At 43.1% G+C, this 22,445-nt stretch overlaps 1 protein-coding gene across 3 annotated transcripts in view; it reads right to left on the reverse strand.

Annotated features, from left to right (window-relative positions):
- The window catches only part of ARHGAP21 (Rho GTPase activating protein 21), a 261,069-nt gene that overhangs the window by 102,436 nt on the left and 136,188 nt on the right, over positions 1-22,445 (reverse strand). For all 3 annotated transcript variants that reach the window (XM_077490983.1, XM_077490982.1, XM_077490981.1), the window contains exons 4-5: positions 12,338-12,430; positions 4,630-4,708 (exon numbers count right to left, since the gene is read on the reverse strand). In XM_077490983.1, coding sequence (XP_077347109.1) covers positions 4,630-4,708; positions 12,338-12,430 — 172 coding nt within the window. The remainder of the gene's footprint in view (positions 1-4,629; positions 4,709-12,337; positions 12,431-22,445) is intronic.

Below are 22,445 nucleotides of genomic sequence, written 5' to 3' on the forward strand. Positions count from 1 at the left end.
TACAGTATGTGCTCATGCACACAGATTAGGCCTGTCAATTTAAAGTGGTTGTAAAGGTTTTTTTGTTTTGTTTTTTGTTTTTAAACAAACACGTCATACTTGCCTCCGCTGTGCAGTGGGTTTTGGCCCTGATCCTTCTCTGCTGGGGTCCCTCCACGGTGCTCCTGGCTCCTCCTCTTCGAGTGCCCTGTTGGGGAAGCGCGCTCCTTCAATGGACACCCGTGCAAACGTACTCTCGTGTTCTGCTGCTGCTGTGCCTGTAGACAGACAGCAGGACTTGGCTACACCCCCTGGCGCTTGCATCATTGGATTTCATTAACAACAGTGGGAGCCAATGGCTGCACTGCTATCAATCTATCCAATAAGGACATGAGACAACGGCCGGAGCTGGTGTGCTTGTTCCAGTCTTGGGAATTATGGGGCTCGGGGGCGCTGCTGCAGCACAGGAGGTTTTTCACCTTAATGCATAGAATGCATTAGGGTGAAAATGGCAAGGGTTTACAACCCCTTTAAGAAGGTGCTCCGAGCGACAACTCAAATCTATTACTTCCATTCAAACCTCACCACCATGGGTAAGACCAAGAAGCTGTCAAGGACGTTAGGGACAAGAATGTAGACCTGCACAAGGCTGGAATGGGCTACAAGACCATCAGCAAGAAGCTTGACGAGATAGACACCTGTTGGAGCGATTAGTCCCAAAACGCAAGAAATACAAAATACCCATCAATCACTCTTGGTCTGAAGGTTCATGCAAGATTTTGTCTCATGGGGTAAGGATTATGAGAAAAGTGAGGGATTATCCCAGAACTACACGGGAAGAGCTTGTGAAGGATCTCAATACAGTTGGGACCACAGTCATCAAACAAGCCACTGGTAACAAAACGCTGCCATGGATTTAAATCCTGCATTGCCTGCAGGGTCTCCCCTCCTCACGAAGGCACATGTACAGGTCCGCTTGAAGATTGCCAATGAACATCTAAATAAGTCAGAGAAGGATTAGGAGAAAGTGCTGTGGTCAGATGAAATAAAATGAGCTCTTTGCCATTAACTCAACTCGCTGTGTATGAAAAGAAGAAAAATGCAGACTATGACCCTAGGAACACCATCGTTAAAGTCAAGCTTGGAGGTGGAAACAACATGCTTTGGAACAGTTTCTACGCTAAAGATATAGGCCGACTTTTTCACATTGAGGGGCCATGTATTGTAAAATCTTGGACGAGAACCTTCTTCCCTTAGTAAGAACACTGAAGATGGGTCTTCCAGCAAGATAATGACCCAAAACAAACCGCTAAGGCAACAAAGTGGCAGCTGAAGAAGAAGCACATTAAGGTCATGGAGTGGCCCAGTCAATCTCCAGACCCTAATCCTATAGAAAATATATGAAGGGAGCTGAAACTGAGTTGCCAAGCAACAGCCAAGAAACCTCAAGGATTTCGAGAAGATCTGTTAAGAGTGGACCAAAATCCCTCCTGAGATGTGTGCAAACCTAGTCACCAACTACAAGAAAAGTCTTACCTCTGTGCTTACCAACAAGGGTTTCTTCACCAAGCACCAAGTCATGTTTTACTCACTGAAATGCAAGTTAATTTATAACATTTGTTTCAAGTGTTTTTCTGGATTTTTGGTTGATATTTTGTCTCCATCAATTAAAATACACCTATGATAAAAATTATAGACCTTTCATTTCTTTGTAAGTGGACAAACTTACAAAATCTGCAGGGGATCAAATCATTTCCCCCACTGTACATTTGTATACACTTTCCTGCTAGTTTCAGCTGTGCACACTGCTGGAGGATTATTGGGACAACACTAATGCCGCGTACACATGACCGTTTTTTCCATCAGAATAAACTGACGGTTTTTCCAACAGAGTTCCGCTGAAACTGACTTGCCTACACACGATCACACCAAAGTCTGATTGTTTGGAACGCGGTGACGTACAACACATACAACGGGACTAGAAAAAGGAAGTTCAATACCCAGTAGCCAATAGCTGCCCTTGCATCATTTATGGTCCGTCGGAACAGCATACAGACGAACGGTTTTCCCGAAGGAATCAATTTCTAACATGTTCTATTTCTAGGTCCGTCGGAATAAAAACAAACAAAAAAAAAAAGTTTGCTGAAGCCCACACACAATCGGAACATCCGATGAAATGATTCCATCTGACTTTTTCTAGTGGAAAGTCCAACCGTGTGTACACGGCATAAGGCTCGGTTCACACTGCTGCGATGCAAGAACCCGTGCAAATTCAGTACGGGTTCCCGCCATCGCATACAACTTGCAGGCAGTTCACACAGCCCTACATACACCTCCAGATCGGTTCACATATTGCAGTCCGAACAGTCAATGCGCACAGGAATCAGATCTGGTGTGGACCAAAAGAAGGGCCCTGCACGACTTTGGTCCGAATGCAATGCAAATTCAGCCATACAATCTGTATGGCTGAATTTGCATTGCACAGATATTGCATGTGATTTGCACAGCAGAGCGGTGTGAATCACATGTGATATCTGACATTGCAGCAGTGTGAACCCAGCCTAACTGGTTTAGATCATGATATTGCTTAGAGCAGTGGTTCTCAACTCCTGTCCTCAGAACCCACTAACAGGCCAGGTTTGCAAGATAACTGAAATACATAACAGGTGATATAATTTGCCGATCAGTGATTGCAGTATTCTAGTCCGCATCTCCCCAAGGTTTACTTAACCACTTGCCACCCGCCCTATAACAAATAGACGGTGGCAAAGTGGTTGCATAATCCTGACCGGACGTCATATGACGTGATCAGGATTATGAGCCGCTGCGCGCCCCCGGGGGCGATCGTCAGTCTGACACCCGGCAACTGCGATCTCGGTAAAGAGTCTCCGACGGAGACTCTTTACCACGTGATCAGCCGTGTCCAATCACGGCTGATCACAGTGTAAATAGGAAAAGCCGGTGATCGGCTTTTCCTCACTCGCGTCTGTCAGACGCGAGTAAAGGAGAGCCGATCAGCTGCTCCTCTGACAGGGGGGGGTCTGTGCTGATCGATTATCAGCACAGCCCCCCCGAGGTATTTTTTTATTTGTTTAGCAAAAAAAAAAAAAACGCAGAGGTGATCAAATACCACCAAAAGAAAGCTCTATTTGTGGGAAAAAAATGATAAAAATTTCATTTGGGTACAGTGTAGCATGACCGCGCAATTGTCATTCAAAGTGCGACAGCGCTGAAAGCTCAAAATTGGTCTGGGCAGGAAGGTGTTTAAGTGCCTGGTATTAAAGTGGTTAAAATTTGGCCTGTTAGTGGGGCCTGAGGACAGGAGTTGAGAACCACTGGCTGTAATTATCCCACCCTTACCCTTCCCAGATGTATACTCACTTAGAAATCACGGCACAAAACTGCTCTTTGTTTACATCCCACTGGCACTAAAAACCACACTTAAAGGATGAAAACAAACCACAGAGGCCATGCTCAGGATTCTCTGCAAATAAAATAGATAAGCACTTTGAAAGTAGAAGTTCAGTCTAAAATTAACCAACTCTAAAGCTACTGGCAGCCACGTTCTAAGACTAAACTATCTAATCCCATAAAGTAAAAATCGCTATACATACCTTTTCTGCAGCCGAACTGGTCCCATGCTGAGCTGTCAGTGGTGGCTTCTCTGTGTAGGCATGTGCAGGAGAGGCAGCCAACAACGAAAGTCCCATAGCAAGTCTATGGGTGACGTTGCTTCCCAGCCTTTGTCAGCTCGCTCTTCTAAACAGCATTCGCCACATGTAGACCAGACCAATCGGCTACAGAAATGGTGTGTATAGTGATTTTTGCTTTACAGGGTTATATAGATTAGTCTTAGAATGTGACGGCCAGTGCATTTAGAGTTAGAGTTAGTGTAAGGCCGAACTTCTACTTTAAGTCACTTACCCACAAAAAGCATGTTAATAGGGACTTTTATCATTTGCATGCTTGCTCTGGATCTATGACAAAGTATTAAAGCCAATGTGGTCAGAACAGCCACCAGAAAGACTGGGATTTTCAGAAGATGTCAGTATGTAGAGTTTCCGTATTTTTCTCATAGTTAATCAGGATGAAGAAATACACACGTTCAACTAGATTTTTTTTTTTTTTTTAAATATAAAGGAAGAAGGATAGAAAACTATACCCAAAGCCCCCATAACGCATGATCCAAATTGGAGGAAACAAAAATATTGATTCCTCATACCCTGGAGGCATTCAGATATTCCCTGGATAACCACACTCCGGTGTTATTGCATTTTATTATCCAGTTATATTTTGAGCATTTAGAAATGCATCCAGCTACAAATATCGCTACAAGCACCAAATTCAGTCCCGCCACTTTTAGAATCTGTCACTATGGCTGCAACGGTTTCTTAAAGAATTACTGCCAGTTCTCAGATAAGCAAACTGGCAGTAAATAGGACCAACTGAAATGTGGCATACAGGGGGAGAAAGGGTTAGTTTGTTTATTAATATGTTTGAAAGCGGCTCATATTTACTTTATTGTCTACTAGAATGAAGACTGCCTGTGTCCTGGCAACCAATGATGAAGTCACACTGAAGTGTTTGTTATCTCACAGAAAGGATCGGGGTTTTAATCTACATATAAAATGTGTTGAAAGGGATACATACCTGTTCTGAATTAGCGCAATGACTTGAGAATAAGTCTTCCCAATGATGCTTTCCCCATTCACCTTTATGAGTCTGTCCCCTAGAATTACATAAAGAAACAGTTATTCACTATTATGTTGTAAAGCACTGAACAAACTGTTGGCGCTATATAAAACCTGTATAATAATAATAATAATAATAATAATAATAATATTTCTAAACCAATATGCTACAAAAATATGGAGGAAAAATTCATCTGTGCTGCCGTCATATTCTAGCTGTCCGTTTTCCATAAAATCTAAGATAAAGGGCACCTTTGTGATAAAAATAAATTCCAACTGCTATGCTCATACCAGGCTGGAACAGCAGCTCTTGTCCTAAAATAATTACTATAGTCAATCCTTTCCCTAGAAACAACAGAGGCTGGCAACTGCAGAGTAGGGGGAGGGGGCTTTTTTTATACACATACTGTAAAAATAAATATATACAAAAATAAACATTAAAGCACAAATTAAGTCTGATACCTTTTCATCTTTCTAGTTCTATACCTCTGCACATTTTCGTTAGTTATGCTAGTTCCGACTTTCACAATGGACTGCCCGGATCGAAAAAGCTGATTGAACAGCCACACTCTTCAGCTCTCTGTCTTGATATGTATCCAGGACTAGATCCACATACACTGTGCAAAAATTTCAGGTCCAGGGTTCATATGAACTGCTGTAATGTCTGGACAGTTACAGCCCACTTCACCAATTGCCTCAACAGGACGATGCTTAAATATCCCACAACAGGCCAATACTGAAGCTAGCACCTTGCTGAACATTCGAGGTGCAGATGATCGGCCAAAGGATAGAAACATAAACTAGTAGTGTAGGGGCCCCACTCAAAATGCAGGAAACGCGGATGCCCTGGAAAGTTGGGGACATGTACATGTATGCATCCAATGTCCACAGAAGCCAGAAAGTCTCCATTAAGAAAAGAGACAAAATGACAAACCGCAGGGATTCCATGTTAAATTTCTGGGTTTTAAATCAAGACTTCCAAAACTGTAAGATCCAAAATTGGGTGAACGCTAAATCTGGGTTTTGGGAACTGAATAAGTTGGGGTAAAGTCTATAAAAATGTTCAGCCAAAAGCCCGACTTAGATAGGTGCTAAATGTGATGAAAACAAGGAGGTGGCAGGGAGGTAAATTTCAGTTTTCAGACCTTGGATGCCACTTTCTGGACCCAGGAATCTGAAAATGCAAGTGTCCGCAAAGGTTAATTACACCCCCTTTCCTTTGGAATATAAGGGGCACACCATCTGCAGATGAAGCAGCTTCACATTCAATAGGACATGAATATTAAAATACACAGTAGTCACAGGACGTCAGATGCACTCCACCTTTAATACTTGGTGATAACCAAGTCTTTGGCACTTTAAAATCCAATATTGACTGACACCTGAAATGCCCACATTTGGGAGCCATCAGGTTAAAACACACCTGCTTCCCAAGTCCCCTTTACGTGGTCCTGACAACACAACTTTTAAAGCCCCGTACACACTATCAGATTGTCTGCTGAGTTTTTCCTTCAGATTTACCAAAACCATATAATATGAGGTCAAACCTTAGGAGTTTCAATGTTTATGCAATCAGGCAGGCCCCCTTCTACTACATGGTTTTGGTAAATCTGAAGGAAAAACTCAGCAGACAATCTGATAGTGTGTACGGGGCTTTAGTCATACTGGACATAGATGATGATAGAAAAGTCTAAATATGGCTCAATGTTGAGAGGGGTAAACATTGTCCAACCTAAGGGTTGAGGTATTCCATTATTGTTTACCTTTAGTCTGCCCTAAATCCTTCCTATTCACCATCCCTGCTGTTGAAGAGGTTGGCAAAGAGCCAAAATGTGTGCATGTGTGCTTATTTTTTGGAAGCACATCAAGTGAAGGATGGGGCAGGAAAATTAAAATAGAAATATTTCTTTTGTATAGTGCCTAGCAGAGAAGAGGGCTCTCATGTGGCCAACTTGCAACGTACAACTTGAAAGCCTGTTAGGTACACAAGAGTGAGTTGCAGAAACAGGACCTGGAAACCTACCTCTAGCTCTGGACCGTTAATTAGGAAGCCCTAGACATACTGACCCGACCTGAATAGCAGAGTCCTGCTTGACTGGAACATACTGTAGATGGGTAATTACAAGCGACTGTGTAGATAATGAAATGTGAATCTACTCATTGGCTGACGATAGACTTCTAGGATTTTCAGTAGGCGGAAATGAATCTACCAGCAGCCGTTGATGGCTGGAGATACTTCCAGAAATTCAGGGCTGTCGCCGAGAGATCACCAGTATACTAAATGAACTGGGAAAATATGTGCTCACCAGCTGAAAGGAGATACTTCTAGGATTTCAGTATGTGGCATTAATCTACCAGCAGCTGTTACAAAGGGAAAACACATCCACACTCTTCAGGACACTAGCAAAAGCAAAAGACATGGTGGTTGTGGGCAGGGTTATCCTGCGACGGTCAATATTTTTGGCCCGTGTCCATTTCTCCTTTTGGTGGCCGTCTTCTTCCTCCACCCCCCCCCCCATGGTCCCCCACAGCCAGCTTCCCTCCTCTCCCCTCCCATGGGCTGTGACGGGGGATCTGTCTGGGTGGAGAGTGGAGGAAGGGTCCAGTATGGCATTTACCAGCCCCTTTTTCTGAATGGGACACAGTGAGCATTTGTTACCAAATTGCTCCTGTGTCCTGTGAAAACTGAGCAGAGTTACCAGTGTTACACTCTGCTTCAGTTTACGAATGGAGAGGAGCCGCTGTCTCCTCTCCATTCATCTTCAATGCAGAGAAAGACTGAGGAATCTGTGTCCTCAGTTCATTTCTCTGTCTCAAAGGGGAGATGTCAGGGGTCTGATTAGACCCCTGACATGTCACCAAAGCCCTCAACACGGCTGATTATTAAAAAAAAACTACTGACACCACAACCGCCGGACTTAGAGCATCAACCAACCCTTTCCTCCCCTTGTCAATCTTATTCATCCAGTGGATTTCCTTTTGTTTAATGGTGGGGAAACAGTATTAGGTTGCCCAGATGGAAGTGTAAAAACTTGTGCGCTACGTGTTTGAGAACACATGCACAGATAATGAATAGAATGTACAGATAGTACACAGTACAGATAGTAATGAAGTGTAACAATATCAAATATTAAAAATCTAAAGCTGCCATTCCTTGTAGCGTCCCCACATACTGTACAAAACTAGTGATAATCGCAATGTGTGGAAAAGCGCTTTCACCATAAAGATATGCAATATATTAGGGCTGTGGAAATTAAAGATTAATTCCTCGATTAATCGTTCATTTTTTTGATTGATAAAAATTCTTTTGACCAGTACTTACCTCTCTGCCGGCTTCCGGGTCTTCAGGGAGTTCCATCGGAGATCCAGTGACATCACGGACATGGACGTCACCGGACTCTTCCCCCCTTCCCCAAGTGCCTCCATCTGCTAACGAAGGGAAAGAGGGAGGAGTCCGTATGGGGGCGGAGCTACGCATGACGCCACCCGCTGCTGCCCTACGGAACTAACACGATTGTCGGCTTTACATGCTGTGTTTTTATCATCTTTATGCAAGTAGTTTGTGTTTGAACACAAAAATTAAATTTTATACTTAAGCGGTGAGCACTTAGATCTTTTCTTTCTACCCATGACCTGGTGTCCTTGCTGAGATCTAAGGAGACATGAGAGAAAAGTCTATGGTCCTTGCTAACCCTTTTGATACCCGCTTGCATGACCACCTGTTTGCACAGGGGTCCATGCTATAAGGTGAGAGTGATTAGTTAGACCACAGGTGGAGGGATTGTCACACTATTACTTACGTCAGTGTTACAGTTTGAATTTAAATATGTATTTGTGTGAACTGTGAAGTCGAACTAGTGTCGAGTGATTGTATATAGTGTATACCACATTTACCACTGACTAATGCAGAGTTGCAATGCAAGGAGATCAGTTAAAATGTAGTTGGATCTGTATGTGCGTTCTAATTAATCGAAATTAGTCGATTAAAAAAAAACAAACGATTAATCGAACACTTAAAAAAGCTTCTAAATAGCGCCTGAAAACCACCTTCCATTCATTTCAGTGTGTCGTTTCACACTGGGGCGGTATGATTGCGGGACATTAGGAAAAGTCCTGCAAGCAGCATCTTTGGGGAGGTTTGGAAGTGCTGTATTTAGCATTCCCAAAACATTATGCCCATTGAAATGAATGGGCAGCGCTTTCAAAGTTCCTGAAAAGTAATTCGGAAGCATCGCAACACAGGCGGTTTTACCTCTTTGGCTAGCGGTCAAAGAACACCGCTTAAACAGTGTGAAAGGGGTCCAATAGTACACAAACACAAAACAACTTACAACATTCCTACTAAAGCAACGTTCACATGTGGCAAACTAAAGTGTATGCCCATGGAGGGCCATGTTTATCCGCACAGGGATGCATAGGTGTTCCGTGCACCCCCGTACAGGCAGTCCCATGTATGTAAATTGGAATGCAACGGATGCACAGGCATAGTTATTCCCAACCCGACATCTTTGAGGGTACATGACTCCAAATGCAGACAGCGTGAGCACAGGAATACGCAGACAGACCTACATCGCTCTGTTCATGCAGTTGCTACATCCAAAATGACATCAATGTGACTGCCTGCAAAGAGGTGCACGGAAAACACCCGAGCATGCCTGTACCAATAAAGCCTATGGCCCCTTTCACACAAGCAGACTGATTGGGTCTGCCTGTCCGTTTTTTCAGGTGGGCTCAATCATACCACCCATTGTTATCTATGGAGAGGCTTATGTAAATGGCCATGTGTCCGTTTACACTCGCCTGCATCTGTTCTGCTAAAAACAGATGGGGTGGTATGGGATCCATCTAACAGAACGGACCAGATGGTATCGGATGAAAATTTACAGGAAGTCCGTTTCCATCTGACCGCCCCATAGAGAACAGCGGAGCGGACGCAGACTGTAACCCTTAAAGGTTATGCTATATGCCTATTTCCATGTTAAATGGGTGCACTGGACATTATGCACTTATTTGTGCTATATATTGTAATGCCATAATTAGTGTTCTGTTCACCTCTGCTTTGTATTTTGTCTTGAATTTATATTTGGAGTTGGTTCCATTTTCTTTTCAATTATTTGTGGTAAAGTATTTGATAGCTCTGTTTTGGGCCTTGTTACAGTTCCTATGGTAACCGGAAACCTATTTAATTGTGGCGATTGTCACCCAGCCTCCAGCCCTTGATAAAGTCACATGTTACTGATGAAATGTATCGGTAGCAGCTGGGTGATATCACTACCGGTAATGGCCGAGACCGGAAGTTTGGATTGTGTTAGCGTCCAGCTCATGTGCGACCCCTTGGTCTCATCTTCTGCCGGATATCGTAATTTTTCATCGAGTTTCTGCATTGTTTGTTTAATAAAGTATTTGTGGGTACTACACCAGGAGTTTCATGGTTTCCCTTATGTGTGAGCCGACTGATCATCTGATGGCGTGACAGAGACAGCATGGAAATGATTATCATTGTCTGATATTCTGCTTACTAAAGGTGAGCGGCCATTGCACATATTGGTGGATGTCACTACTTTTGCCTGGATTGAGCACTGGACTGCATGACCAATACTGCATCATTGGAGAAAAGAAAAACAAGAAAAAATTGCTGCGCTGATATTATTCCCGTCACATGAGTAACCTTAGTTATTGAGTAAATCTCTTAAGTGAACAAAAACATGATCAAACATTCAAGTGAAATTGATAAATAAAGTTGTGAAAAATATAATATATACATATATATACACACATATATATATATATATATATATATATACACACACATACACACACACACATATATATACACACACATTATATATATATATATATATATATATATATATATATATATATATATATATATACACATATACACACACACATTATATATATATATATATACACACACACATTATATATATATATATATCTCTCCAAGTGATTAAAAAAAACAACTCTCAAATGAAGTCCAAATAATACGTGAAGCAAATTGTGCAATCCTCCATCACCAAAAGTGCAGACACCGCAAAGAAAACACGCTTACCAGATGGCAAGCATCAATAGCTCGCAAATATCACCCAACAGGGTCCCAGTAGTAGATCTTCATGTAGCAAGACAGCAGGTCAGGAATACACACCCGCTGATAAACCAGGGCGACTTTCAATCGTGGGGTAATGATCACTCAAACAAAAAAACAGAGGGACTTGCCATAGTGTAAACCTGATAGATAGCTTTAATGTATAATAAATGGAAACACAGAGTAAAAACAGCATGTATGCCAGCTGGCAAGCGAGCGCCCGTTCGCTCAAGATCCCAACGTGACTGCGTCAGCACGTCCTAGCCACCCGACGCGCGTTTTGTCACACGATACATGCCGTTTTTACTCTATGTCTGTATGTGTTCCCATTTATTATACATTAAAGCCATCTATCAGGTTTACACTATGGGAAGTCCCTCTGTTTTTTATGTTTGAGTGACCATTACCCCACGATTGAGTCTCCCTGGTTTATCATCGGGTGTGTATTCCTGACCTGCTGTCTTGCTACGCGAAGATCTACTACTGGGACCCTGTCGGATATTATTTGTGAGCTATTGATGCTTGCCATCTGGTAAGCGTTTATTCTTTGTGGCGTCTGCACTTTTGGTGATGGAAGATTGCATGATTTGCTTCATGTAGTAATTGGACTTCATTTGAGATTTTTTATCACTTGGGACTTTGCTCACTTTATTTTTATATATATATTCTTTTATATTTATTAATTTAAGAATTTCTAATATTAATTGTCACTAATTGTTATCCAATTTTCACAACTATATTTATCAATTTCACTTGAATGTTTGATCATATTTTTGTTCACTTAAGAGATTTACTCAATAACTAAAGTTTTTTTTTTTTTTTTCTCTACTGTATTTGGTGTGTGTCACACTTTGTAGCTGCTATATATGTTTATTTTTTCACTAGGTAGTTAGGAGCGCAGTATTTTTTTTCCTTTTTTTGACTGCATCATTGGAATTTGAACTTTTTTTTTTAGCACTGCCACACAGAATTGTGTCTATTCTGAGTACTGTTGCACTGGACTCCCTCTATATTGCATCTTTTAGCCCAGGTTCACACTGCTGACCTCGCAAGATTTATACCTGCATGCCAGTCCGACTTCGGGGATGTTTTCAGAGACATCTGTTCAAGGATACTCTTCCACCTGTTATATCATCACTTGGGATATATTTACTTATTAGCAGTTAATATATTGCATATCTTTATGTTGATATGGCGCTTTTCCACACATTGCGATTAGTTTGCCCAGAATGCCAGCTCCTCCAGATTGACACCCGTCTATCAAGGTATTTTGATATTGCATATTTTGCATAACTCCTCCCAAGAGTCAGGCCTGTACTTAATTGCAATGGGTCTAAAATAAGGTATATAATGAATTTTTTTTTGTTTACAAACTATTTTATTTGGTACATGTAATGTAGTACAAAGAGTAAGCATAGATATAACATAATTACAATGAATGGCAAGTTATACATAGAAAATCTTCATAAAAATCTTGATGAATATTTTTTTAATGTTATTAGCCTAAAGAAAAAATAAATAAATAAAAAAAAGGTACAGAACCAATATACAAATAAAGTACCTGTACACAATCCTGCTAAGTGTGCCGGACCACTTTCCTTAACTTGCTTAACAAATATGGTGTCCATTGGCTCCAGTCGGTTTCGTTGCCTTCCTAAAAGAAAAAAATATATATAATATTTTAACACTGAATAATCCACTGCCATAACTCTAGGAGTTTTAGAATATATTACACAGCTTAGAAAGGCAATGTAAGTGCTTGATGGCCGATATGAACTTAAATCTAAAGAGAAAGCACAACCACACAAACCAATTGATCAGGTGAGCTACAATATATTACCTTTTTTGCTTTGATATGCTCTAAGATTTAAAAATAATAAGTATGCAGACACATACAATCTTTGAGAGAGTGTCAACCAACGTTTTAAAAGAAGCGGTCCTTAACAATATTAGTTGCACTGTAAGACTGCAGTGTTCACATCAATTATCTTTTTATTAGGTTACATAAATCTCAAAAGAGAAACCAGGGGGCATTCAAGTGGCACTATAAAAGTTTACCAGGTATAAAAGCTCTCAAATTGGAGTGTCAGACAACCCAAATCTAATATTTTAATTCTGGTTGAATGCTGGGAGTGTTAAAGTGGTTGTAAATCCTTACATATACCCAGTGAAGGGACTATCCTCAGATGAGAATACCGCGTTTCCCCAAAAATAAGCTCGGGTTTTATATTAATTTTGGCAACAAAAAAAACACAGTAGGGCTTATATTTGGTGTAGGGCTTGCCATTTAATCTCCAGTGTGAACAGGGTAAAGAATCCTCGCTATTACAGTAGAATATATTGTGAAAGGGGTTTCTGTAATCAGATTGTGTCAAATGCCTTCTTATAGCCCGGTTAAGCGCTTCTGTGACCCGCCTGATCGGTCTTTCCCCGACACAAGCACTGCAGAGGGAGGTCCCCCACTGGCAGAAGAGGAGAGCAGCGGGGATGAGCTAAGTGTGCCACTTCCATCTTCCATGGCCCACCTGAGCTCTCTTACCCACTCAGAGCACTGTAGAGGGAGGGGTGCCCGAGATCCCCTGCGGACAGCTGGCAGAAGAGGAGAGCAGCAGGGAGGAGCTAAGTGCGGCACATCCATGGCCAGCCTGAGCTTTCTTACACGCGTCGAGCTTTGCAGGTGGGGGGTGTATTTTACTAAATGACAGAAGCACACACCTCTTACATAGAATACCGTAAGAGAGGAATCTAGCAGTTTACAACCACTTTAAAACTAGGGCTTATATTGCAGCCCTACTGGATAATCAGGGTAGGTCTACTTTCGAGGAAACGCGGTACACAGAGATGACACAAATCCTGCTACATAAGTTGTACCAGTCTATATGCAGTCTTTTCTACATCCGTTCAAAATGCTGAAGTAATAAGCTTGTCTGAGAGTTCATAAAAGGGGACGGAAAGCGGAAGTTAGTTAGATTTGGAGGGGACACCCTCCTTCACATAGCACACAGGAACAGAGCTGAGGCTGTCAATCAGCTGGCGTTCCCTCCCCGTCACCATTTTCTCTTGGTGTCCAAAAAATGTGTCAGTAGTGACGCGTGCAGATAGAGGAATGAAGCAGCAGACAGAAATAACACTTAGTGCTCTTAATTGTGACAATTAAACACTATAGAGGGATGTCCTGTGCTTATATTTCATGGCTGAGGTTTACAACCATTTTAAACTACCAACTAGTGTCTCCAGTGGCGAAACTCTGGACCCAAATTCCTATGCATCTCGCAAGCCAGTTTTACTCATATTTTAAACGATTCATCTCATGTCAGCCATAATGAAAACATCAATTTTCGGTGGTTTACAGAAAAATCAATGAATAAACCAAAATCAATTAGCTGAATTTTTCCATTACATTTTCCCTCTGACCGATGTGCCACCTTTTGAAGGCAACCTTCCAAGATAGGCAGCTGTGATGAGATATATCCACTATATTTAGTGTAACACTTTGATATGAAAGGCTCTGTGTATGCAATAGGTGTAATGTGTCATATGTGACAGCAATGAGGGCAACAATGCTGCTCCTCCATATACAGCACAGTGTCCTAGGATGGGAAGCCTTGGGCTACATTCAAATTGGCCACAGTGTGAATGGAAGTGGCAGGAATCTACCGATTCCTGATGCGGTTTTTGACAGGTGTGAGTGGCTTGCTGTGACCACAGAGCCCATACACTTCAGTATTGTAGTTTTGTGTCCGCATCTATTTGTGGCTATACACACAGCCAGTGATTGCCTGAGTTGATCTCTGCTGGATGCATACAAGGAGTGTGGCCATCCAGGCTCAACAGAACTCAATCACTTGATTGACTTATGAAGAGACATGTTGGAAAATTCTTCTTGATCGACAGATACAGCCGCTGATTACTGCATTCTGACAGCAGTGGGAGCGGGTGTCAGAATACAACGCCCCAGTGGGGAAGAGATCTCCATCCACCTCATTTCATCTACTGGCTGAACAAAAACATAAAAATAAATTAACAGTGCATGGCCAGCTTTAGAAAGACACACTAATTTAAAAAGATCAGCTATGACTCCCTATGGAAGACTTGTGTAGCCCATTACAGGGCAATAACGTCACAAGTGAAGTCCTCAGAACCAGAAAGTACAAAACAATTTCTAAAGTCCCTTTATAATAACGTGGGGTTAACTGCTCTATCAATATTTGTATCGTGATAAGAGTCAACTGACCCATGAGGAACGGCTAATTGTTTAATAAAATGTTTTGTCTGTAAAATGAACGCTTTATTCATTCCCATGTCCTCATCCGAAAAGCACTTTTCGCTGCAATTTTAGATGCCAGATTGAGTTCTATGCTCGAGTAGGCAGACGTCTGCCAATCAGGATCCAATTTCAATAGGATAGCCAGCCATGAAGCAGGGTGTGGTGTCCAAAACACGGCAAGCTTACTAAATGGCTGGACCTCCTACAAAACATTCAGTGCTCGTAAGAGAGTCAAACAAAGTCCAAGCTTCCACTGTGGGCTTGCAGGTCCTCTTTGAAGACACACCTGTCCTCATGTCATTATTTCCATTATTTAACCACTTTCAGACCGGACCATTTTGCTGGTAAATGACCAGAGGTCTTTTTACACTTTGGCACTGCGCTGCTTTAACTGGTAATTGCGCGGTCATGCAATGTTGTACCCAAACAAAATTTGCGTCCTTTTCTTCCCACAAATAGAGCTTTCTTTTGATGGTATTTGATTGCCTCTGCGATTTTTATTTTTTGCGATATAAACGTAAAAAGACCGCAAATTTTGAAAAAAAATGATATTTTCTACTTTTTGTTATTAGAAAAATCCAATAAACTCAATTTTAGTCATACATTTAGGCCAAAATGTATTCAGCCACATGTCTTTGGTAAAAAAAAAGTCAATAATTGTATATTTATTGGTTTGCGCAAAAGTTGTCACATCTACAAACTAAGGTACGTTTTCTGGAATTTACGCAGCTTTTAGTTTACGACTGCCTATCTCATTTCTTGAGGTGCTAAAATGGCAGGGCAGTACAAAACCCCCCCAAATGACCCCATTTTGGAAAGTAGACCCCCTAAGGAAATTGATAAGAGGCATGTTGAGCCCATTGAATATTTTATTTTTTTGCCTCAAGCGATTGAATAATGACAAAAAAAAAATTTTTTTTTTTTTTTTACACAAAGTTGTCACTAAATGATATATTGCTCACACATGCTATGGGCGTATGTGAAATGACACCCCAAAATAAATTCTGCTGCTTCTCCTGAGTACGGGGATACCACATATGTGGGACTTTTTGGGAGCCTAGCCGCGTACGGGGCCCCGAAAACCAAGCACCGCCTTCAGGCTTTCTAAGGGCGTAAATATTTGACTTCACTCCTCACTACCTATTACAGTTTTGAAGGCCATAAAATGCCAAGATGGCACAAAACCCCCACAAATGACCCCATTTTAGAAAGTAGACACCCCAAGCTATTTGCTGAGAGGCATGTTGAGTCCATGGAATATTTTATATTTTGCCACAAGTTGCGGGAAAATTACAAACTTTTTTTTTTTTTTTTTTTTTTCACAAAGTTGTCACTAAATGATATATTGCTCACGCATGCCATGGGCATATGTGAAATGACACCCCAAAATAAATTCTGCTGCTTCTCCTGAGTACGGGGATACCACATATGTGGGACTTTTTGGGAGCCTAGCCGCGTACGGGGCCCCGAAAACCAAGCACCGCCTTCAGGCTTTCTAAGGGCGTTACAGTTTTGAAGGCCATAAAATGCCAAGATGGCACAAACCCCCCCCAAATGACCCCATTTTGGAAAGTAGACACCCCTAAATTTAGGGGTACACTAGTGAGACTAGGTAATAAATGGCGGGTGCCCTGAAACTATAAAAAAATAACTAACCAACCAGCGTCACCTGTAACAGTTATATGGTGATCACTGGTGAAAGGGTTAACTAGGGGGCAATCAGGGGGCTTTATGCGGTAGTATATGGGGGTCCCTGGCGCTATAAAAAGCTGCGGCGAACCTAAATACCTACTTGCCTAACTAGCGTCACCTGTGACACTAATACAGCGATCAGAAAAACGATCGCTTATTAGGCTGGGTTCACACTGGAGCGATGCGGGAACGCCACGAATGCGCGGCGGGTTCCCGCATCGCATGCCTCCCGGCGGCAGTTCACACTGCCCTATGCGAACTGCTGGGAGTGTCAGTGAAATGTTACTGACACCCCCAGATCAGTTCGCATATCGCAGTGCGATCTGCAAACTCGGATCGCATGGTGTGAACACCCATGCGATCCGATTCTGCTGCGGGCCAAAAAAAGGGTCCCGTGCGAATTTGCGGCGGGTGCGGCGGGTGTGGCGGGTGCGGCGAATGGCTGAACTCGAATCGCACAGAGATCGGATGTGATTTGCACTGCAGTGCGAATCACATCCGTTCTCAAACCGCTGCAATCTGAACCCAGCCTTAGTGACACTGGCGACGGGGGGTGATCACGGGGTTAAACCTTTATTGGGGGGGTTAGGGGGGTACCTTAGAACTAAAGGGGGCTAACCCTAACTGCCCTAACAGTTATTAGTCACAAATGACACCCGCCGGGTGATCAGGGGGTTAAACCTTTATTAGGTAATAAATGGCGGGTGCCCTGAAACTATAAAAAAATAACTAACCAACCAGCGTCACCTGTAACAGTTATATGGTGATCACTGGTGAAAGGGTTAACTAGGGGGCAATCAGGGGGCTTTATGCGGTAGTATATGGGGGTCCCTGGCGCTATAAAAAGCTGCGGCGAACCTAAATACCTACCTGCCTAACTAGCGTCACCTGGGACACTAATACGGCGATCAGAAAAATGATCGCTTATTAGGCTGGGTTCACACTGGAGCGATGCGGAAACGCCGCGAATCCGCGGCGGGTTCCCGCATCGCATGCCTCCCGGCGGCAGTTCACACTGCCCTATGCGAACTGCTGGGAGTGTCAGTGAAATGTTACTGACACCCCCAGATCAGTTCGCATATCGCAGTGCGATCTGCAAACTCGGATCGCATGGTGTGAACACCCATGCGATCCGATTCTGCTGCGGGCCAAAAAAAGGGTCCCGTGCGAATTTGCGGCGGGTGCGGCGGGTGTGGCGGGTGCGGCGGGTGCGGCGAATGGCTGAACTCGAATCGCACAGAGATCGGATGTGATTTGCACTGCAGTGCGGTGCGAATCACATTCGTTCTCATAAACCGCTGCAATGTGAACCCAGCCTTAGTGACACTGGCGACGGGGGGTGATCACGGGGTTAAACCTTTATTGGGGGGGTTAGGGGGGTACATTAGAACTAAAGGGGGCTAACTCTAACTGCCCTAACAGTTATTACAGTCACAAATGACACCAATGCAAAAAAAAAAAAAAAAAAAAAAAAAATGACATTGGTGTCACTGTGACTGGGGGGCAGGGGTAATTGGGGGGGTGATCGGGGGGTAAAGGGGGGGTGTGAGTGTGCCTGGCATGTTCTACTGTGTGTGGGATGTGTTGGTGCAACTCACTGATCCGCTCTCCTCCGTGTCGGAACGAAAAATACCGACACGGAGGAGAGAATACATCACTTCCTCTCCTGTGTTTACATTACAGGAGAGGAAGTGATGTCACCGGGGATTTCTATTCGTCGGGAGCGATCGCGAGGGGGTGGCCATGAATGAATGGCCGTCCCCTCGTCCGGGATCGCTCCCGAACGAAAACCGACCGCCGCAGGCACCGGGCGGGGGCCCGATCGGGCCCCCGACCCGCGGGAGGCAAATCACGTACATGTACGTGCTTATGCCTGCCCGTGCCATTCTGCCGACGTACATCGGCGTTAGGCGGTCGGCAAGTGGTTAAGGGGATCAGACCTCGATTTCCAGATATTAAAAATCAGCTTTCATCTAGACTAGAGGGACAGCACAACGGGTCAGTGGTTAGCACTGCTTTTCTTATGCTGGTCTCCTGAGTTGGGGTTATACCAGGACACAATAAGATTGGAGAATGCAGATTCCCTGCCAATGCATCTATAAACAGGTAAAGTTAGATTTATAATTATATTACATCTTTATAAAGGATATTGGGTCTGGGATGAAAAGTAACATTCCTGTCTTTGCAGATGACACCAAGATATGCAGTGGAATAACGTCCTTACAGGATGTCTCCAATTTACAAGCCAACCTCAATACATTGTCTAATTGGGCGACTATGAGGCAGATGAGGTTTAATGTTGAGAAATGTAAAGTCATGCACTTGGGGGCCAAGAATATACATGCATCATACATGCTAGGGGGAGTACAACTGGGGGAATCTATAGTAGAGAAGGATCTGGGGGTTTTGGTAGATAATAAGCTCAATAATAGCATGCAATGCCAAGCTGCTGTTTCCAAAGCGAGCAAAGTCCTTTCTTGTATTAAGAGAGGTATGGACTCCAGAGAGAGAGAGATATAATTTTGCCCCTGTTGAAATCATTAGTAAGACCTCACCTGGAATATGCTGTTCAGTTTTGGGCACCAGTTCTCAAAAAGGATATCAGGGAACTGGAGAAAGTGCAGAGAAGGGCAACCAAACTGATAAGAGGCATGGAGGAACTCAGCTATGAGGAGAGATTAGAGGGACTAAATTTATTCACTCTTGCGAAGAGGAGAATAAGGGGGGATATGATCAACATGTTCAAATATATTAGAGGTCCATATAGTGAACTTGGTGTTGAGTTATTCTCTGTACGGTCAACCCAGAGGACACGGGGGCACTCTTTACGTCTAGAGGAAAAGAGATTTCATCTTCAAGTACGGAAAGGTTTCTTCACAGTTAGAGCTGTGAAAATGTGGAATAGACTCCCACCAGAGGTGGTTCTGGCCAGCTCAGTAGATTGCTTTAAGAAAGGCCCGAATACTTTCCTGAATGTACACAATATAACTGGGTACTAACATAGGTAAAGTTGATCCAGGGAAAATCCGATTGCCTGATCGGGAAGATATTTTTTTCCCCTGCTGTAGCAAATTGGAGCATGCTCTGCTATGCTCTGTGATCCATAGTAGTAGCTATGCTTCTACTATGGATCACAGGAGTGCAGTTTGTTCTGCACTCCTGTAATCCATTTTCAGCTGACAGTGGGCTGTAGCCTACTGTCGGCTGACGTCAAAGAGCCAGTTTAAGCTCCTGAAAAGATCCCAACCATATGGTCGGTATCCGCCCAGAAGCCTGGGCCGACACCTGGCTCAGCCTCTCAGCAAACCACAGAGAGCCTGAGACAGCCCCTCCCACACCCTGCGCAGCCCAGTACTCCAGTGAGCCCTGGAAGGGAGAGCAGGGAGCCGCTGACTGACAGTCCCTGCTTTCTGCTCAGAGTGGAGGGGGAGAACTGAGCAAAAAGCAGTGTTTGATCGCTCTGCTCTCACTGCAGAGCCGGCAGGGGGGCAGATACAGCATTGGATCAATGTTGCAGCCAGGAAGGCGAGTATGAATGTTATTTATTTATTTTTTAAATCCTGAACTTATATTTTAATGCTGAGCACAGAGTTAAATACATAGAAAAAATCATTGTACATAAAAACATTTACATTTTAACACTTTCCCGCCCAAGGATGTCATATGACATCCTGGACCTTGAGTGGATATATCTGAACGATGCCTGCAGCTAAAGATCTATTTTTTACAGCCGGTGATTCTCTCACATCTAAAAGCCATCATAGCGGCTGTTTAGCCTTTTGATTGCTTTTACGGGTGGCGGGAGGGGACGGCCATTTCTATGACCCTCCGGCACTGGCAAATTTAAGCACTATTTTTTTCTTTTGCTGGAAAGCCGAGATTCTTCCCCCCCACCCCAATCTCAGGCCCCATTACCTCGTGCTTGTACACAGAAGTGAACGCATACGTAGGTCACGCCTGCACACGTAAATGGCGTTCATACCACACATGTGAGGTATTACCATGAATGTTAGAGCACTAATTCTAGCACAAGACCTTCACCAACTCTAAACTGGTAAACTAACATTTTTTTTAAAGCGTAGCCTATAGAGATTTAAGTACCGAACTTAGACTACAATCGACAAGTGTGTACAATTTTAAAGCGTGACATGTTGGCTATTTACTTGGTGTAACATCTTTTACATTATACAAAAATAAAATAAAATGGGGGAAATATTGCTTTTGGTTTTTTTCTCAAGAAAGTCATTCTTTTAAAAAAAAAAAGAAAAAAAAAAAAAAGTGTAAGAAATTGCTGTGCAAATACCATGTGACAAAAAAAAATTGCAATGACCGCCATTTTATTCACTAGGGTTTATGAGCAAATTATATATGTTTGTTCTGAGTAATTTCCAAGTAAAAAAAAACAAACAAAGACGAATGCAGCCACCATTTCCAATGATTGGTAAGCTGCAATCTATTACATTTTTGGCTTTAGGTTTAATATCGCTTTAACACTGTAAAAGAACGAAAAAAAAGGGTGCAATAGCCTCGCGCATTACCCAAGTGACGCTTATAAAATAAGAAGATGTTCACAAAACAAATTTCAGAGTCCACAATGGACACAAAAGCGAGCTGGAGGACCTTCCAGATGGCTGGCACGTTTCAAAGGGAGATCCCTTTTCCTCAGAGCTAAAGATTGGCCCTAAGGAAGAGGTTGGCTGCTTGGCACCTCCCACTGTAGCCCTAGATCATAGTAGCAGAGCGGCCAAGAGTCACATGATTGGCTTGAAGATGACTGAAAAAAGGTATTTAGAAGCATTTTTTTTAAACCCTTACTGAATGCATTATCTCCAGATAAAGGAGAGAGGCTGCCAGGATGTTTTGTAAAAAAATTTTTTAAATGAATAGCGACAAGAGGGGGGGGGGGGGGGTGCGGTGGAGACAGAGCGACACAGGAGTAGAGAGGGAGGGAAGGAGGAGTAGAGGAGAGCTGCGGATGACCACAGAGGGGGGGACACGAGAAGTGGCAGGATCAGCCAGGTTTTGTACAGTTTAGAGAGGGACAGATTAGACAGCACAAGCACTGTGCTGTTTATTCTGCTATAATGGTTTTCGAGGCTACAAATACTTTAACAACATCACTTGTGTAATGTGCAAGGTTGGTGCTTCCCCTTTTCCATTCTTTATTTCAGTGTTTCCATTGGGTTTCCCCCCGACCCCTGGAGGGCAGCAAGGTCTGTGCATCTACCTGGAGCCATAGAGATCGTGCCATTGCATTACCCTTGAGTGCAGGGGACTTTTTTGTGGCGTTATATTGGTTAACTGTAGCAAAGACAGTACTCAAGTGTGCACAAAAGGACAATGATGTCCAGCAGCCCATAGCAACCAATCACACACGTCCTTATGACAGGTCAGGGCGTGTAGAACATGACAAGGATTTGTCACTGCTGTGGTTAATACAATACCACTCTGCAAAGTATTAAACAATGTGAGAGTGACAGGTGCAAATAGCCCAAAGCATCAACAAAACCTACCCTGCTTTTCTCCAACAAGGAGATGGTAAGATGGCACACTTATCAAAACAGCAACAGCTAGCCAGCCACACTGCATTCCTGGCATGACAAACTATTCTTAACTGCTATACCCTGGAACATTTCTGACATAGGTGGAACGTCCGGCCCCGCAGTCTCCACGCTGCGAGCACTTTCTTTAAAAGAATGTCCTTCACCTG

Source organism: Lithobates pipiens, unplaced genomic scaffold (assembly GCF_037356315.1).
Source record: "Lithobates pipiens isolate NorthernLeopardFrog02 unplaced genomic scaffold, aLitPip1_a1.2 Scaffold_19, whole genome shotgun sequence".
Classification (NCBI taxonomy): domain Eukaryota; kingdom Metazoa; phylum Chordata; class Amphibia; order Anura; family Ranidae; genus Lithobates; species Lithobates pipiens.